The sequence below is a fragment of the Mytilus trossulus genome, chromosome 2, assembly GCF_036588685.1.
Source record: "Mytilus trossulus isolate FHL-02 chromosome 2, PNRI_Mtr1.1.1.hap1, whole genome shotgun sequence".
Taxonomy (NCBI): Eukaryota; Metazoa; Mollusca; class Bivalvia; order Mytilida; family Mytilidae; genus Mytilus; species Mytilus trossulus.
The window spans coordinates 43,887,721-43,906,115 of NC_086374.1; the positions used below are offsets into that span (position 1 = coordinate 43,887,721).

The window sequence follows — 18,395 nt, forward strand, 5'->3', positions numbered from 1 at the left end:
TTGTTACCACCAAATTTGGATGGCTCAACTTCACTATTGAATGTTCTGGAAGTAAGCTCTTAGGGTTTGTAATTGGACAATAAGAGCACCCAAGCAATCTCAATGACAACATATTTAAAAAATGTCATTTCAAAGTTTCAAAGAAAACATATAATTACCAAAAAACAAGGGTTAAAATTGAGAATGGAAATGGGGAATGTGTCAAAGAGACAACTCGACCAAATAAAAAAACACACAACAGCAGAAGGTCACCAACAGGTCTTCAATGTAGCGAGAAATTCCCGCACCCGTAGGCGTCCTTCAGCTGGCCCCTAAACAAATATATACTAGTTCAGTGATAATGAAAGCCATACTTATTTCCAAATTGTACACAAGAAACTAAAATTAAAATAATACAAGACTAACAAAGACCAGAGGCTCCTGACTTGGGACATGCGCAAAAATGTGGTGGGGTTAAACATGTTTGTGAGATCTCAACCCTCCCCCTATACCTCTAACAATTGTTCCATACTACAAACATAGTAGACCTATTGATTACAGTATCTGAGATGTGGACTTGTTCATGAGAACTGAACCTGGTTTACTGATCCATGAAACAAGGTCATGTGAAAAATGTCTGACGGGGATAAGGACCATGCAATGTACGCACATACATAATATAGATATCCTGTTACTGAATTAAGAATACTAAAAATCTTGAATTGGAGCCACGTGTGGAGCAGGATTGGCTAACCCTTTCTGGAGCAGCTGAGATGAACCCATTTTTTGTTGGGTACATGTTTTTTCTAAAATAAACAGGTTCTTGTCCAACCATACCGAGTTCACCGCAGTCGATTTTATTAGATATATATAATAAATATGAACAAATAAAGAAATAGCAACATGCAATCAGTTATATTCTTTTGTTGGAATTTTCAAGAGACTGTACCCAAACGGCAGTGGCGGATTTTTTTTTGTAAAATTATTAATCAGTCTAGACTTCGTGAACTTTTTCATTTCCCGAGAATTTAATTTTTATACGACAATTCTTTACTTATAAATATATTTTTCGCTGGTATTTACTGATTGTCAAAGTCATGTGATTTGCTATGGTGGAGTTGACCAATGCGTTGAAAAAACGGCACACGGTCATTTTGAAATTCAAATTACAGTTACAAATGTATATACATTCCTTAGGCTGAGGATGTCATGACAATCAGGAAGTCTTCAAAGCGACACAGGATTGAGCAAGAACGTATTGACTTCTATTTCACTATTCCACCAAACAGAAAGTAATAGTAAATACTCTATAGACTATTATACTTTCATGAAAAAAAGTTCCACAATATTATTTACCTACGAAAACATGTTTAACCCTAAATGCCCCAACTTATTTATTTTATAAATACAAAAGTTGAAGAATGATCCCCAGTTACCCCGCCGCATTTTTGCGCCTGTTCCAAGTCAGGAGCCTCTGGCCTTTGTTACTCCTGTATTATTTTATTTTTAGTTTCTTGTGTACAATTTGGAAATTAGCATGGCGTTCATTATCACTGAACTAGTATATATTTGTTTAGGAGCCACTGAAGGAAGACTCCGGGTGGGGGAATTTCTCGCTACATTAAAGACCTGTTCGTGACCTTCTGCTGTTGTTTTTCCTATGGTCGGGTTGTTGTCTCTTTGACACATTCCCCATTTCCATTCTCAATTTTAGTATAAGCTCTAGAAAGATTTCAAGTCTCAGGTACGAAACCATTTGATTTGAGGAGGCATTCTGAGATATTTGAGAGAGAAAAAATTGACTCTGATTTTTGCCTAAAACAAAAATTCTGGCCGTATCTGGATTGAAAACAATAGTCTTGTCCACTTTTTTGCTTTTAAAAACGAAAATTTCCAACAAATATATTTAGCATGAAATGAACATGATCAATAAAAACGGGCGTAGTTTTTTGTGGCCGAGGTTTGCATGTCTTACTGGAATGTCTGTTTCGCCGGACTTATATATATTAAAAAAATTTTCAAGACCAGACTGTAACCTGCCTGCTGGTTGTGACCGTTTGAATAGTGCATATTACACTTATTTTATGTTTTTTTTAGCCCAAAAAGGGTCCCAAAATTTTTTCGCCTCGCTCCGCTCTGCAATATTTTAAAATCTTCGCCCCCCCTTTCCAAAATCCTGGATCCGCCCCTGAACGGTACCACCTGAATACCCCCCCCCCCCCCCTCCCCCCCTTTTTTTTCTGTCTGCAAGGTCGAGTCTGTCTTTTTTCGTTTATTTGTTTATTGAGTCCCTTGTGTTTTATAAATGTTACCGAAAAATATTCTTGTCTCGATTTTCTTTTGAAAAAAAATCTCTCATAAAACGATCACTGCAAAAAAGTGTGAATCGGAAACATGATTGATTTGTTTGACAGATAAAATGCGGGAATGTTTTCCTTTATTCTACTTCGATCCCATATTCATCGTCGTTCATAAGCGAAGTGTAGCATTATAGTCATATTTAAGCAATAATATCAGACTTAAAATAACAATAACTTCTAAATCAATTTAGAAGCTTGAAAATTATAAAAAAAAAATCTTTTATAGTTCCCTAGTTCATGAAAGAAGTTCAAGATTCGCACTTTGTACACAGGAGAAGGTTTTATTAGGTTGTTCATGGCCCTTGTATTGTAGCATGATCTATCAAATTTAAGAAGAATTACTTCATTGCTTTTTTTTTCATTTTAATTGTAGTTGAAAATGATGTTAGGAAGAATAAGAGTAACACCAGAGGTCAATTTTGATAGCCTTAAGACGGATGAGGATAACTCTTTTGAAAAAAGAAATTCATTAAAGCCAAAAAACAAGACTTACAACGAGCATAATCAACTTATTGAATTAGTCTTAAAAGAGATAACCCCAAAACATGAGAAAATGGCTGTGATATAAGTGTTGGATGTGTTAAAAATCCATTTTGATGAGTGACTGAAGTTATTGTATTGGATAATGACTTTAATAAAATGTTGTTTTTTTAATTGTCATTTGTTCTTTGGTTGCATTTTTGTTTACATGATGAAAACAATTGGGGTAATTAATTATATTTTTTTTTTTTTTCAGTGATTCAACTATCATTTACCTGTAAGAATCAGTTATGCTACCTGTAGGACGTAGTTTTTTTATTTTTAGTTTTACGAACCCTCCTACCCTAATTTTTGCCAAATAGGAAAAAAAAAAAAATTAAAAATGTTGATTTTTTTTTTTTTTCTCCTCCGACCCAGTGTTTTTCATGCAAAATAAATAAATTTTAGTTCATAGCTGCATGAAAGAATCTAAATTTATGTTCTTGGTGATTTAGTAAGTTGTTGCACATTGATTTCAATTCAAACCTTGTCAAGAAAAATAAAATAGTTGTTACGCTAGTAGAAAATCTCCTGGTGAAATAAAAAAAAAAAATTTTGATATTGACGGTTGGTATTAAAAAAAAATCAGCAGCAGCAGCAGTTTTTTTTTTGGTTTTTTTTCGTCCTCCTACCCATTGGTTTTGTCAAAAAAATTCGTAAAACTAAAAATATAATAACTATGGCCTTAGCTGTCCAATATTTTTAAGAAAGAGGAGGGCTATTCTTAAAAATATTGGACAGCTAAAGGTAGCATAACTGATTCTTACAGGTAAATGATAGTCCACTCACTGAAATAAAGAACAGGTAAAACAATAGAATGACGTCACAACAATGTTTTAACTTGAATAACACATCATGCACGATTCATGCATTATCCATGTCTAGCTAATGGGTTAAATTGAAGTTCACATGAATACAGATTCGATGAAGTCAAATTATTCACTTGCAAATAGATTAGTCATCATCAATGTTTCTTGGTTCATTGACAATATTGAACCATATTGGTCACAAAAATCTAATAATTCACTATTTCATTTTCATTAATGACTGAACCAAAAAAATCATAGTTTTATATTATTTTTTTCTATATCTCGTTGCTAGTGCCCCTCTAATATTGTGTCAAATATGACTTTCAAAAGTCCAATGACTGGAATGACAAACCAGATAAGTTTTTTCTAAGCCTAATAATGAGTTTACATTCACCAATCCTACAAACAGTACATGTAATGAGTTTTGTGTAATTTGATCAAAGCATTCCAGAGTTTAGGAATTGCCTTTTATTTTCTATGACAGTCAAAGTCCCATAACTCTAGAAAAACATTAATATCACAGCTTTCAAAATCCAACAAGATACGGTAGAGCAGCCTAAAAATAAACTTGAGACAAAAGAAGGTCAATATAATTTAAATAGATTATTTTCATATAACAAATGTTTGACCTGCGAGTTTATAATTTATCGACAGGTTACCTTCTCTGTTTTGACATTTTGGTGCTAGGCCTAAATTGACTTTATCCTAAGGGCTGTTCCAGAAAATACTATGTCCCCCCCAGGGACGGCCCTTTTTTTTAACCCCCACCACCCACAGAAATAAAATTTAATTAGAACAGCACTCCCTTTGCATTTTGGTATTTCAAATACAACCACCCACATAATATTTAAAAAATTTGCCTTCCCTGGGAGGGACATAGTATTTTCTGGAACAGCCCTAAAAGATTTGATAGCAATTGCAAGCTGACGATTGGGACGGAATCTTTTACGTTTTCTACAAAAAGCAAATCTCAATAGAATAAGTTAAGTAACATGTTGAAAAACCATAAACTCCCAGATTCAAATGTCAGTAATAAAAAATGGTCTACTCCATTCACATGATAATCACTATAAGGGAAGAGATGTTTTGTATCTTTTTTGAAAGTCAAATCCTATTCTTGTTTTATCCCTTATATGATATCTAATAAATCTAAATTCTATTTAAGTTTTTATTATACTAAACTAACAAATATCACAAATACTTTTTAATTTGGATACAAAATAATAATTTTTTCTTTACAATTGTCACATGATAAATTGTTTCTGCTTAGTCAACAAATGTATCAAGGCTGATGGAATGCACATGGAAATCTCTTATGCCTGTAAGTATCCACTGAAATTAGAAATAATACAAAATTATCAAATGTGATGATGTAACATACACAATTATCAATTGTGGTAATAAGACGCCATACCCTCTCCGGCAATCACATTTCCATGTTCATTTAACTATGAAATGTAGGTCAAAACTATATTTGGCATATATTTTTTTATTTTTTACAACATTATAATCACATCTACTAAGTAATAATTGATGTGACCGAACTTCATGATGAACTACATTAAATCATTCATTAAATCAAAACTTAAAACCTGATATAGACCCAACAGACACACAAAATGCACACAGATATGCTAACAGATAACAAATTTTACAGATCTTCTAGCTCTTCTGAATCACCTGAAATTACTGAAGTTGAAGGTGGGTGCTTAGTCTTTGTATTTTGTGGACTTTTATATAAGCAAGAAGATGTAATACATGATCTCCAATGAAATAACTATCCACCAGAGTTCAAATGAAGTAGTTTATTTGCTATTGATGAAAGTTTTGTAGTACAAGTATTCAAATATATATTGTTTCTTATGTAACCATGTTGTGCATCATGATTCATATATATTTGATCTTTTTACATAATTTTATATGATTTCTTTTCTACTCAATATCATCATCATACCAAGAAAAATAAATGAAAGAGGTACATATAAATCAGAAAAAAAAATCATTATCAATTTTCAATTTCAGAGAGAAATTCTACATTTTTTTTTTTGTTCCAACAACATTCCAGCAAATATTTGTGCATACATGTTTGTGAAATACTACATTTTGTAGATGAATATAATAAGCCATAAATATATCATACTTACGGTAATTTCATTCTCATGAAAACTCTTGACATGAAAAATGATATTAATATTGCTGCAAATCCAATGGATAAAAGAAGGATTCTGTTTAATCTTGGCATACTTGGTTTATTCGTTTGGTCTAAAACAACAAAACCTAGTCCTCCTAAAGTAAACAAAAAGGCAGAAGCTAATCCTTCCATTATATACTGTCCATTTACTCTGTGTGGCATGAATGCTACCTAAAAAAGAAAATATGTGAAACTTTAATTAGACACTGTCCATTTACTCTGTGTGGCATGAATGCTACCTAAAAATAAAAATTTGTGAAACTTCCATTAGACATCTAATAATTGAATGCCATTTAAAATATAATTTTTGCTTTGGTACTTTGCTTTTTTTTAATAGTTTTGTTAAAGTTCTTGTTCAAGATGTGCATTTAAGCAAGAATTCTAAAGATGTTTTTATTTAATACTACTGTTATACAAAATCCATACTCATTTCAACAATAATTTCAGAAATGTCATGTTAGTATTGAAATTCTAAATTATTGTTTATTTTGTATTATGAAGAACTTCTTGTCATTTTTTATGTATGTTATATGGAAGGAATGTGCATAATTCATTTAAAAACCTGTATGTACAAGAAATGAAAGTGTGCACTTCTAATATCACTGATGTCCTCACCAAACGGACATTGTCAAATCGAAGTTTATCATGTTTATGGTATCTTCTTTAATTATTGTATAATTTTTTAAAGGATTTTTTTCAACCATATGTTTTTGATTGGTTGCGACTATATATCCCAGGCGGATTTAGGGGGGGGGAGAAAAAATTTGGTTGCTTATATAGGGAATCACTGAAGCGTGACTGGAGCGGGCCCCCTCTTATGTCAGTCAGTTGGCCCCCACTTATAAAAATTCCTGGATCCGCCACTGTATATAACATTAAACTTATTCCCCTCTGAGCAAAGTGCTTCCTCGTGTGACATGACAATTGATTTATGTAATGTTTCAAGACTTTTACATACTATTGGTACTACAAATATCGTGTTTCAAAATATAATATACATAAGGCTCAACTTACTGGTTTAGAGTTGCCTCTTTCATCAGTTGTTGACCCTATGCTTGGTGGTTCTACAATCACATCATAGATGATACCTGCAAAAATTTGAAATCATTAATATTTGCATATTGTGAATATGTTTTTACAAAGTGTTGAATATTTTATGCAAAAACAAATGCAGATATTTTTTTAATTGATTCCCCTATTTCTTTTGATACACATACATTGTACATGTATGTACATTTACAGTCCTGCAATTTGATGATACCTTTATGCATTGCAATATTTCATGTTTTTCTCTGCCTGCTAAGCTTATATCCTTACACTAAAGCCATTAGATACTTAAGAAATAATTCATGGGGGCTTGAATATATCGTGATTTTACCACGGGTTGGCCCTTTATGACAAATATTTTACCCTGAGCGATAGCGAGGGGTAAAATATAAGCATCAAGGGACAACCCGTGGTAAAATCTAGATTTATTCAAGCCCCCATGAATTATTTCTATTTGAATAGGACAAATACGACAATTTATTGGATTGAAGTGCTCTAGGTGGAGGCAAATATTTGCCGTTCCAATAAATTAACACACTTTTAGATTGGTGTAAAAAAACAGAGCAAACAGAATAAGTGATATGCTCAAACTATTTACAATAAGGTATTTAGATAGATTTGGATGCATTTTAATGATAATTTACTTGTATGTCTTCTATGTATAAAAAATGGGCTTATACCACATTTAAGCATTGTTTGTTTACGTTTCATTGTTGTGATGATTTTCGGTATGAGAAGCGTGTATTTTCCCGTAAAATGCTAAAAATATTATGTCATCATTCTATGACGTCGTGTACTTCATTCATTAAAAAACATATGACGTGGGAGTACGATTGGAACAGCCAATGCAATATATTCATATTTTACCCCAGGTGTGTACTCAAAGTGTTTAAAGCACGTCATGTTAGAATGATTGATATTATAGTTTAATACACATGTACATGCATAAGTTTCTATTTTTTTAGATCTGGTTAGTCAGCCTTAAAGGTTGTTTTTATGTTGTACTATTACACCACTGTCCCAGTTAGGAGAGTAGTGATGAGAGTGATGAATAACGGTCAAAATTCTTGCCCAAAGATGTTAACGGTTATTTTTGTTGCATGATGCAATGTACGCTTTCTTTTACACGATAAAAAAATTGGATTGATTTTGACAAATCATGCTTTTTATTTTTTTAAATAACGGTAACAATAATTATTTGAGACCTCTCACAAATCATGATAAGGACATTTTGACACATCACAGTAAAAATCGCCTTTTCAGAATCTAAAGGACTATGGTTAATCTCATTGTTCATACACCAAAATGGTAATAACATTACATCATTAGATGGATTTCCATTGTAAAGAACATTTTAAACCAATCACAACATTTTGGTGTATGCTTTTGAAAATATATCCCATAATGCATTAGATTCTGAAACAGTGAATTTGACTGCTGATGGTAGCCGTAATTAACTGTGACACCTGACAGTAAAGGGCATTGATACCCTCAAGTAGAGGAAGAGCTTTGTAAAAGCTAGCTAGTTTATACCCTTTCGCATACTGTATGCGCCTGTCCATAGTCATTATCTGCAAATTAGTATTTGTTTCTGTACATAATATTTGTTTAATCATTTATTGTTTTTTACATTCAATAAATCAAGGACTTATATACGTCCCTGAATAAATAAATTAAGCAGTTCAACTTATTTATCTCCTTCGAATTGTTTTACATTTGTCATTTCAGAGTCTTTCTTTTTCTTTCAATTACTGCGGATTCCATTGAGTGTGTAGCCAAAGGTAAATCTTTGGTTAGCTTGCTTGTTAGCTGAACCATGAAGTCATTGTTAGGTTGATAAACTACCCTACAATGTACTTAAATAGACTAGTCTGACAGAAAACCAATCAATCTGTCTGTTGGACTATGCTACTTCGAAACGAGGGAAGTATACCTGGACTAAAAATGACTTCACCGTTCAGCTAACAAATTATATTACCTATCGCTATGGAATCCGCTGTAAGCAGCCGCAATCAATGGTCTCAGACTATGATTTTTCAAATATATTCTGCCACTTACAACTTACTATGCAATATCGGTTTTGCTCATTGTTGAATGCCATGCACTGACATATAGTTGCTAATGTCTACATCATGGGGTCACTTGTGGAGAGTTGTCTCGTTGACAATCATAACACATTTTTTTAATTTTTTTTTTATAAATATATTGAAGTTTCAGTCAAAAAATATTTATACCTCCTGTTACAAGGAAATAAGACACAAGGACAAAGGCAAACATAGTCATTGCTGATGGTTGTCGAAGCCATGTTGGACGCTTCAATTTCAGGTTTGGGCAAACCAATAATTGGTAAGGTAGAGCGTAAACTGCTTCCATGCTTTTTTCGTTTGTTGATGTGGCAAACAAACCGGAAGTTTACAAATGCCGGCTTTCGGTTTTGAATAAAAGAAGGAAAGCAAATTGAAAATTGAAAGGGCCGGTACAATGTAAAACAAACTTATTTAGTAAGCAGTTGTAACTGTTGCAATGATTAGAGACTAGTGTGGTGCATACATATAAAAAGAGAAGTTCAAGAGTGTTTATGTCAGGGGCTATATTGTCACAGATCAACTCGTTTTAAAATATACATCCAATTATATATATAAAACAGGATGACTAATTCATAATTCCACCCCTTTTCAATTTCCAATCTGCAGCCGTTAGCTTTTTCAAAACTTATTTGATCTTATTTCATTGAAGTAAATACAGGGTTCAATTTCAGAATTCTTTTTTACTTTACTGCATAGTTTATTATTTTCTGGTCAATATTTGTTTACAGAACATTTTATTCTTGTATAATCACTTTTAATGTGTACTAGTATATGAAATCATTTGATGTTGTAATTTTCAGTTTTATGAAGTTAAAATTTCTATCATTGACAATTATAGTAATGTAATAGGATGAATGTTCAAACCGTCAACTTTGAATTCAACAAAAATGTTTTTATATTTTTTCAGAAACATTACTAAAGAAGCCTTAGGGATGATTTCAGTTTATATATCTTAAACCTCCTATTTTAAGTAACAAGCTACCAGAAGCACCTGTAATCTGACCGGTATATAACGATATTCCAGGGGTTCCATTTCGTATCAGGATTAGTCATTGTCATATATAAGGATGTTGCTTCTAAGGAAGGTATATTGAATCGGAATAATCTACTTGATGAGCTACAAAACAATCACAAAGTCGGCAACCTCGTTCATTATTGTACATCATAATTTTATCCCATGTCAGATTTGTTCTAAATGCTTTGGTTTTTGAGTTATAAGCCAAAAACTGCATTTTACCCCTATGTTCCATTTTAGCCATTGCGGCCATCTTGGTTGGTTGGCAGGTTCACCGGACACATTTTTTAAACTACATACCCCAATGGTGATTGTGGCCAAGTTTGGTTTATTTTGGCCCAGTAGTTTTAGAGGAGAAGATTTTTGTAAAAGTTAACGACGCAGGACGCAGGACGACGACGGACGACGACTGACGACGGACGACGACTGACGACGGACGACGACTGACGACGGACGCAAAGTGATGAGAAAAGCTCATTTGGTCCTTCGGGCCAGGTGAGCTAAAAATGCATCCAATTTAGGAGCAAGTTGAATTAGGGAGATTACCTATATAATATTTTCTTAAAAGAATCTTAAAATACAAACCCTTTTATATTTAACTAGACTATATAATAATAAAATTATTCCATTGATAAAGTAAGCCTTTTCTCTAGCACAGTCTCTAGATTTGACGGGAACTTATTCATGGTACATATTTGCAAAACTTATTGTTGAAGAGACTAAATTGACCTTAAAAATCTTTCTACTTGTAAGGACATATAAGAGTTAAATAAAATAAAAAGGATTAAAGTTAAAAAATATTGTTGAAGAGACTTATATTAATAATCTGTCTACTTGTAAGGACATAAAAGATGTAAATAAAATAAAAATAAAAAGATATAAAGTTAAAAATAAAAAATAAATATGAAGATCTAACTGAAACTAAATTTCAAAACATTGATGATAAAAGTAAATTTTATCTACATATATAAACAAGGATTTGTATTTTTACTATACAAATCCTTGATATAAAAAACAAAAAAGATTGCAAACTAGAGTCTTATCTAAATATATCTAATTTTCAGATAAGGATATAGCTCACTAGATCACTTACTCTTGATGAAAAGGGGAGATATTTTAAAATCCCAAGAGAGGAACGACTTTGTCATAAATGTAAAATTCTAGAGGACGAAAAACATTTTTTCACTTTATTGGGATTATCATAAAACTCTAAGAAATGCCTTTTTTCAACACATATGTACTGAAAATAATAACGTTAATAATTTAACTGAAAAAGAAAATAAACAGCTGCGCCATGAGCGCATGATACGCCCTTCGCTTTGTGTGGAAGTTTGATGCAATAATCACAAGAAGTTTCTGAGAAAGTTTTAAGCAATAACCATAATATTGTTTTTGAGATACAGCGGACATGCAAATGACATGTGCCCCCCCTCCTATTTTTTTCTTTACAAAAAACTAAATATCACTAAAATAAAATTTTGAATCAAAACCAAAAAGTATACAGATCTTTAGATTAATATAACAAAGAAGTGTGCAAAGTCTTTTTTTTTGCAATAATCATAAATTGTTTTGAGATACGGCGCGACATGTAAAAAAAAAACTCCCCCTTTTTTACAAAATACTTAATAACTCAAAAATGAAATTTTGAATCACCACCAAAAAGTAAACAGATCTTAACATTAACTAAGAAGTGTGTAAAGTTTTCAGCAATAACCAAAAATCGTTTTTGAGATACGGTGCGACATGTGAAAAAAACACACGTACCCCTGTTTTAGTTATAAAGTGCCGTAACTCAAACAGTTTAAATATTATTTTCACCATGTTTACAGATCATCCGACCATCACAAGAAACAGCTATATAAAGTTTCATGAAATTTGAATAAGTCGTTCACAAGTTACAGTGCGACATGTTTACGCCGATCAGACAGACGGTACGACAGACGGACGGACGCCGGACATTTGTATACCATAGTACGTCCCGTCAAAATTTTGAGGGCGTATAAAAATCATTATTTACTAAATCCATCAACACCTTTCCAAACAAATAAGTTAGGATCCTTCTTGAAAAATGGCAAGGGACTCTTAACAGCTTGTTTGCTGTGTGTGTTTGATATGTATGTATATATGCTTATTATGTTTATTGTTTTAATATATGCTGGTCACAAACTGTAAATTTATACGACAATGAAATATTTGATTTGATTTGATTATATAATGACTAGAAACTCGTTACATCATATCAGCAACAGGTGAAGTTTAGATCTACTAATATTTGACTAAATTTTGTTTTTTAAATGTACTGTATTATACAAGAATATACCTACGAATACAATCAGCTTTATTGAATTGAAATGAAGCAATAGATGCAAAGTATCTTCTTTTTTCATTTCAGTTTTTGAAATACACTTAATATTTTGTAATTATATTTGGTAAAGTGTGCAGGCTATTGAAAGTATATCCAGTAATGAGAATGTTTTTGACGTAGCACCTGTCAATTGAATTTTCCGTTAACATTTTCTGTTGCTAAATGACTAATTGTTTATAATCTACATCCCACACAATTTTGTGTTTGTCTCATGGAGCCTTATCTATATATGAATGCAATTATTTATGTTTAGTTAACCTTGGAGAGTGTCCTCTGTTAATAATGCACATAGACCAAGGTGAGCGACACAGGCTCTTTAGAGCCAGAAGTTGTATTTCCCGTAAACGGTCTTAAAAAATTAAGGTTTGAAAAAATGTGTGAGACGTCCCTGTAATGAATTGTATGATTAACTGGACAATAGATAGCTGCACACTACTTTGGTGATGTATAGAGAAAATTACTGGATCCTATGAAATGAAATTCTGGTATATATTTACGTAGTTTCTGAAATGTTTTTAAAAATTCCACGTGCACAGGTTTGTTTGTCTGAGCAAATTTCGTGATGTAAACCCGCCAATGTTTTTTTTCATTTTTTTCTAACGAACCGTTAGGGGAATAACACTTATTTTTATGCTATTCTATTCCGCAGTAAATGAAGAACAAGATATTTACGTACTTAATAAAAAAGGAAGATGTGGCATGATTGCCAATGAGACTAAGTTTATTCAACAGATACACTTTAGTATTTTAGTCTTCACAATCTACATCATTTCGACACAGACACACTTTGCCCAAGCAATTACAGCATCTGTTGTTTCTTCACAAGTTGGAATAATTTGATTTTCGGGTAAGAGATGTCCAAATGTCCCGTTGTCTCGTAACAAAACTTCGAACGGAAACTTAATTCCTGCTGCTTTTGCATAATCTGACGAAATACCACCTAATGTAGCTCTCTGTGAAGTTTGTCTCCAATTATACACAACTCCATGCCTAGCTGTCGCTGTTAAGGCTGCTGTTTTAGCACATTTATCTAATGTTGATTTATCAGGTACCGGATCTTTTGTAAATCCCCATGGGTATATCCACAATTGACCAAAACTTTGCATACTTAGATAACCAATAAAAGCCTTTTTCAACATTAGTCTGCTCTCGGCCTGACTTTCTAGTTCACTAAAAGGGGCCGGACCAGAATAAAGCTCATTGCATGGATTGCTAGAACCACCGTTTTCCGGATTCCAACCAATTCAATAATTTCTATTCAAGTCTGCGACTACACATGTTTCATTAAACGGGTTTCTGTTTTTTCTCCAAAGGCGCTCAAAATTATTGGCATATACATAACCATCTGGATTTAAGACAGGTATTAAGAACCAGTCGAATTTTTTGACAAGGTAAAATCCTGCCTGGGTGGTCTTAAGGAAATTAAGAAAGTACAAAATAAATGCATGTGAAATAAAATCTCTCGGATGTATTCCACCATCAACTAGAATAGCCCTTTTAGATTTTCCCTTACAACTCCCACATTGCGTCTTCTGCCTTGTAACCATCTTCACCATGTAAATGTTTCTCTTCTCGAATGTTTTACCGATGATCTCAACGTAAGACTTAACCTTGCCTTGGTAATTCGAATTAAAAGTTGCCAGGTAATTTTCTATTTTATCTAATGTATTGTACTTGTTAAAATCAAAGGCAAAACATATTTGCAGCAAGAATGCGACAAAAAATATTTGGTTCATCTTTCAAATTCTGGAATTATAAAAACACAAAAGCAAGCTTCAATTTCTGATAAAACATATTTTTTAAATGTATCAAAATCATAAAAAAGTTAACTTATATCGCATAACGCATTTGGATAACCTTTATGTTACCAGTATTGTATTACAACTCCAGTTTCCGATGCATCAAAACATGGAGGGAAACATATTTTTCTGATTTTTTTTTTCTGAACTCAATTTATTTCTGTTTGATTATAGGTTTATGCTGAATTAAAACATATATATAGACTTATAAAAAATCTTGCACTTTTGTGGATATCATGTTTTTTGAAAGTGGTGCGGCCTAGTAAAAACGGCAAACAGAAAGTAAAAAAAAAATGTTTTGACTTCAGGGTTACGTAACTTTTTATTCTTCGTGGCAAGACCCACTTTTTTCTCTCCATTGAATCACAGTTTCACATTAGAACATACATGATGTAAACATGAATTTTCTTTTCTATGTAGCATTTTTTTATTTTTTTTTATTTCCAAGATCAGCTGTTTAACATGTAAGCCTATGGAGCAGTCAATTACAAGACTGCAACCTTAACATCGTATTAAAATCGTCAGTTCCCTACAAGATACTGATAGCTTTTTCAATAGTTATCAAAGGTACCAGGCTTATAATTTGATACGCCAGACTCATCAGTGACACTCAGATCAAAATAATTAGAAAGTCAAATAAGCATTAAATTGAATAGCATTGAGGACCCAAATTCCAAAACGTTGTGCCAAATACGACTTGGGTAATCTGTGCTAGGGAAAAGAACATCCGTAGTAACTCGAATGATTAACACTTTTGTAAACAGTTAATTTGTAAAAATTACCATATTTGGCACAACTTTTTGGAATTTTGGATCCTTAATGCTGTTCAACTGTGTACTTGTTTGGCTTTATAAATATTTTGATATGAGTGTCACTGATGAGTCTTATGTAGACGAAACGCGCGTCTGGCGTACTAAATTATATTCCTGGTACCTTTGATAACAAATTACCATATAATTGACATTTATATCAACACATCAAGCCTGATACCTCATATCCAAAGACAATATTCCAGGGCTTACATTATCATGATTATCTACAGGGAAGTTATTGCAAGAAAGGTTCCTGAAGATACACACCTTGTTGTTTGAATTTTAAACAAGCATTGTATATGTTCTACTGTTCGTTTCTGAAATCCCATTTTTACTCTTTATTGTGACATTCGTTCGATATCGTGATATCTGAGTTCATCCCTGTTGCCCTGTCTTCAGTTTTCTATGAAGTGTTTTTAGACGTTTTTTCTTTGTCATTCAGTATAGTTTTTCTTTTGACTATGGTGTGCAATGTTTTCTTTGGTTTATATTACATTCTCTGTACGAAAATCTAAGACATTAATTCTATGCTTTCGTAAACCAATTTAAGCCAAGAATACCAAAATTTTGCATGAAATTGCTGCAGAACATGAACATGGTGAATTTATAAATGTTAGATAAGCTTGTCAAGCAATTATGTTTTCATGCGTAAATAACATAATGTTTCCTCCAGAAGGACATCAATTTAAGATGCCTTTTTACTGTTTAAGTGTCAAACCATCATTTACAAGGTAAAAAACGTTCATTCCTGCGTATTGTTCACCTTAGTACAAGTATAAAAACAAGAAGCTGTATTTGCATTGCCATCGAGACAACTATCCATCAAGTACCAAATTGACAATGACAAGTTAAAGTGTTTGGTTATATGTTGGTTAACATATTTAAATTTCATTTGTTTTTGTGGTAAATTATGAATAACTTGTTTGGCTAGTCACAAAACCAGGTACATTCCTCTTTTTTAAATGTTTTGTTACAAGTCATAAAAATGGCAGTTGTTATAGTTTCTGTGTGTGTTGCATTGTCGTTTTTTCTTCTTCACTTCAGTGTTTCTGTTGTTTCGTTCTTTCCATCTCATAATTGGTGTGTTTTCCTCAGTTTTTGTTTGTAACCCGGATTTGTTTTTGTCTCAATCAATGTATGACTTTCGGACAGCGGTATACTACTATTGCGTTTATTTATCTGCTATAAAACCTTAAGGCACACACACGATGCTTTTTTTCATGCATTGTTTGTTTTAAATTTAATAAGCAATTGTAATATCATTGTGTGATGTACACATTTAAAAGGATAATTCATGTCCGACAAATTTTTCTAATTTAAAATCAAATTTAAAAAAAGCTCTGCTCCGAAAACACAATCCAAATATATATTTTGAATGTTTGAATTATATAGACTGATTATATGTCTAAAATTCATCAATAATCTGAATAAAGAAAGGATATACTAGACTATTCCACCTTTTTGGAACGTTATATCATATAGTGTATTGATGACCTTATGCCCATACCAACGAAGTATATCGGGTTCTTTACAAAATATTTCTCAATGCCTTTTTACAAAAAAACACGAATTGTAGAGCAAAACAAAATATAACCATTATTAATAGACAAGTTTGAGATAAAGATATGAAATGAAAATTACACTTTTAACATTGTAATAGCTGAAAAGAAATGGTTGACACATAACCTTTCTTGAACCCTAAATTGCTCCAGATATTTACTACTTTTGCTTCAAATTTACCTTCGTTGGTACACGTTAATTAATTTCACAGAAGCATTCAAACACTGCCACTACCAGTAACTTTATATTAATTGAAAAATATGACAGACATTGAACTGTCTCTGTAAAGAATAGAAGAAAAACATAATTTAAAGTGACCGCTTCGTTGCAGACATTCGTTGTTTCACAAATTGAGCTTGCTATAATAAGTTATTTCAATAATATTTTGTCGTATTGAATGGTAACACATCAACTTCCATTGAACACGTAATCAGTACACACATTTATTACAGTAATTGAATTAGAAGATGTTTCCAAGAAAATAAGCCACTATCAAAAAGTAAAATCACAAAAATACTGAACTCAGAGGAAAATCAATTTGGAAAGTCCATAATCACATGGCAAAATCAAAAAACAAAACGCATCAAAAACGAATGGACAAGAACTGTCAATCATCAAGATTAACATTGTTTTCACGAAGTGTTCTAATGAATTTGAATCGTAATCATCTTTGAATAAGATGAAATACAACGAAAGTCGATAAGTAAGCAGAATACTTATTTGTCGGAGTAGATAGGTATAATTCTATGTTTTTAAAGTTGTTCTTACTCTTTTTGTGTAAGATTTAATATATATTTATCTTTCTTGGTACTGCTTGTTTTTGTGTCAATCCTTATTCATATTTTCTCTAACTTGTTGAAGAAAAACCCCACAATGTTCTTGTAAAAATAACAAAACTGCCGAACTCCAAGGAAAATTTAAATCAGAATGTCACTTTTCAAACAGCAAATTAAAAGCTCAAACACAACAAACGAATGGAATACAAGTATCATATTTCTAACTTGGTACATGCATTTCATGTAGAAATAGTGGATTAAACCTCGGTTTATAGCCAGCCAAACCCCTCACTTGTATAACAGCCGCATAAGAAATGTTTTTTTGCAGATGACAAAATCCTATTTACTTTGTAACTTATATTATCTGATATTTAACTTACCTGTTTTAAAGATATTGTTGTGTTTTCCTTAGTGAGATATTATCCATGTGTTTTATAAATAGACCTGACTTTGTAATTATATGATTATAAATTGCAAAAACTACATATGTGACATTTGTCACAAGAACCTTACGTTATGAAACTTTAATTTATACTTAAGCAGCTTGCTACGTCCTGCATTTAGCCAAGCAATGAATCAGACGTTGCGCACGATATTGGTGTCACTTTGGAAATATGGGTTAGATGGCGGGTTATTCACATTCAAGCTCTTATCCTATACAATAAATAGCCATATTATGCATATCATTCGAAAAGAAATAACCCATAGAACCCAATAACATAGATGATTTTGTGCCTTGTTTATTTTTTAATGAAATAAATTACTTGTTTCGACGCCTATAACGTCATTTTAAGGGTGTTCCGCTCTTACAATTTTGTCACAAGTTTATATGCGTCTTTGAAATCCCAGTGCGGATTTAATAGTAAGTAGGATGATTTAGAATTTTACAACTGTATTGTATACATTTAACGTTAAGGTGGTACCTTACACTTGCACTAAAATTTATTTGGGTCGTTTAATTTTCATAAAATATAAACATTTCAAAAACTTTGAACCTACCGCTTTGTCAGAAAAATCACACTGGTTATATAGCAGTTTGACAAACACCAATTTTGATCATTGAGAAGCTTAATATT

General features: G+C 32.2%; 1 protein-coding gene and 1 pseudogene across 1 annotated transcript; both read right to left on the reverse strand.

Annotated features, from left to right (window-relative positions):
* Positions 1-4,821: 4,821 nt before the first annotated feature.
* On the reverse strand, positions 4,822-9,343 carry LOC134707317 (oligosaccharyltransferase complex subunit ostc-B-like). Its single transcript, XM_063566966.1, has 4 exons — positions 9,140-9,343; positions 6,873-6,946; positions 5,812-6,029; positions 4,822-4,999 (listed from the first exon to the last, which is right to left on the reverse strand). Exons 1-4 carry the CDS (start codon positions 9,276-9,278, stop codon positions 4,981-4,983), a joined length of 450 nt encoding a protein of 149 aa, XP_063423036.1. The 5' UTR covers positions 9,279-9,343; the 3' UTR covers positions 4,822-4,980.
* Positions 9,344-13,115: 3,772 nt separating this feature from the next.
* Positions 13,116-17,763, reverse strand: LOC134705153 (carboxypeptidase B-like; annotated as a pseudogene).
* Positions 17,764-18,395: the final 632 nt, after the last annotated feature.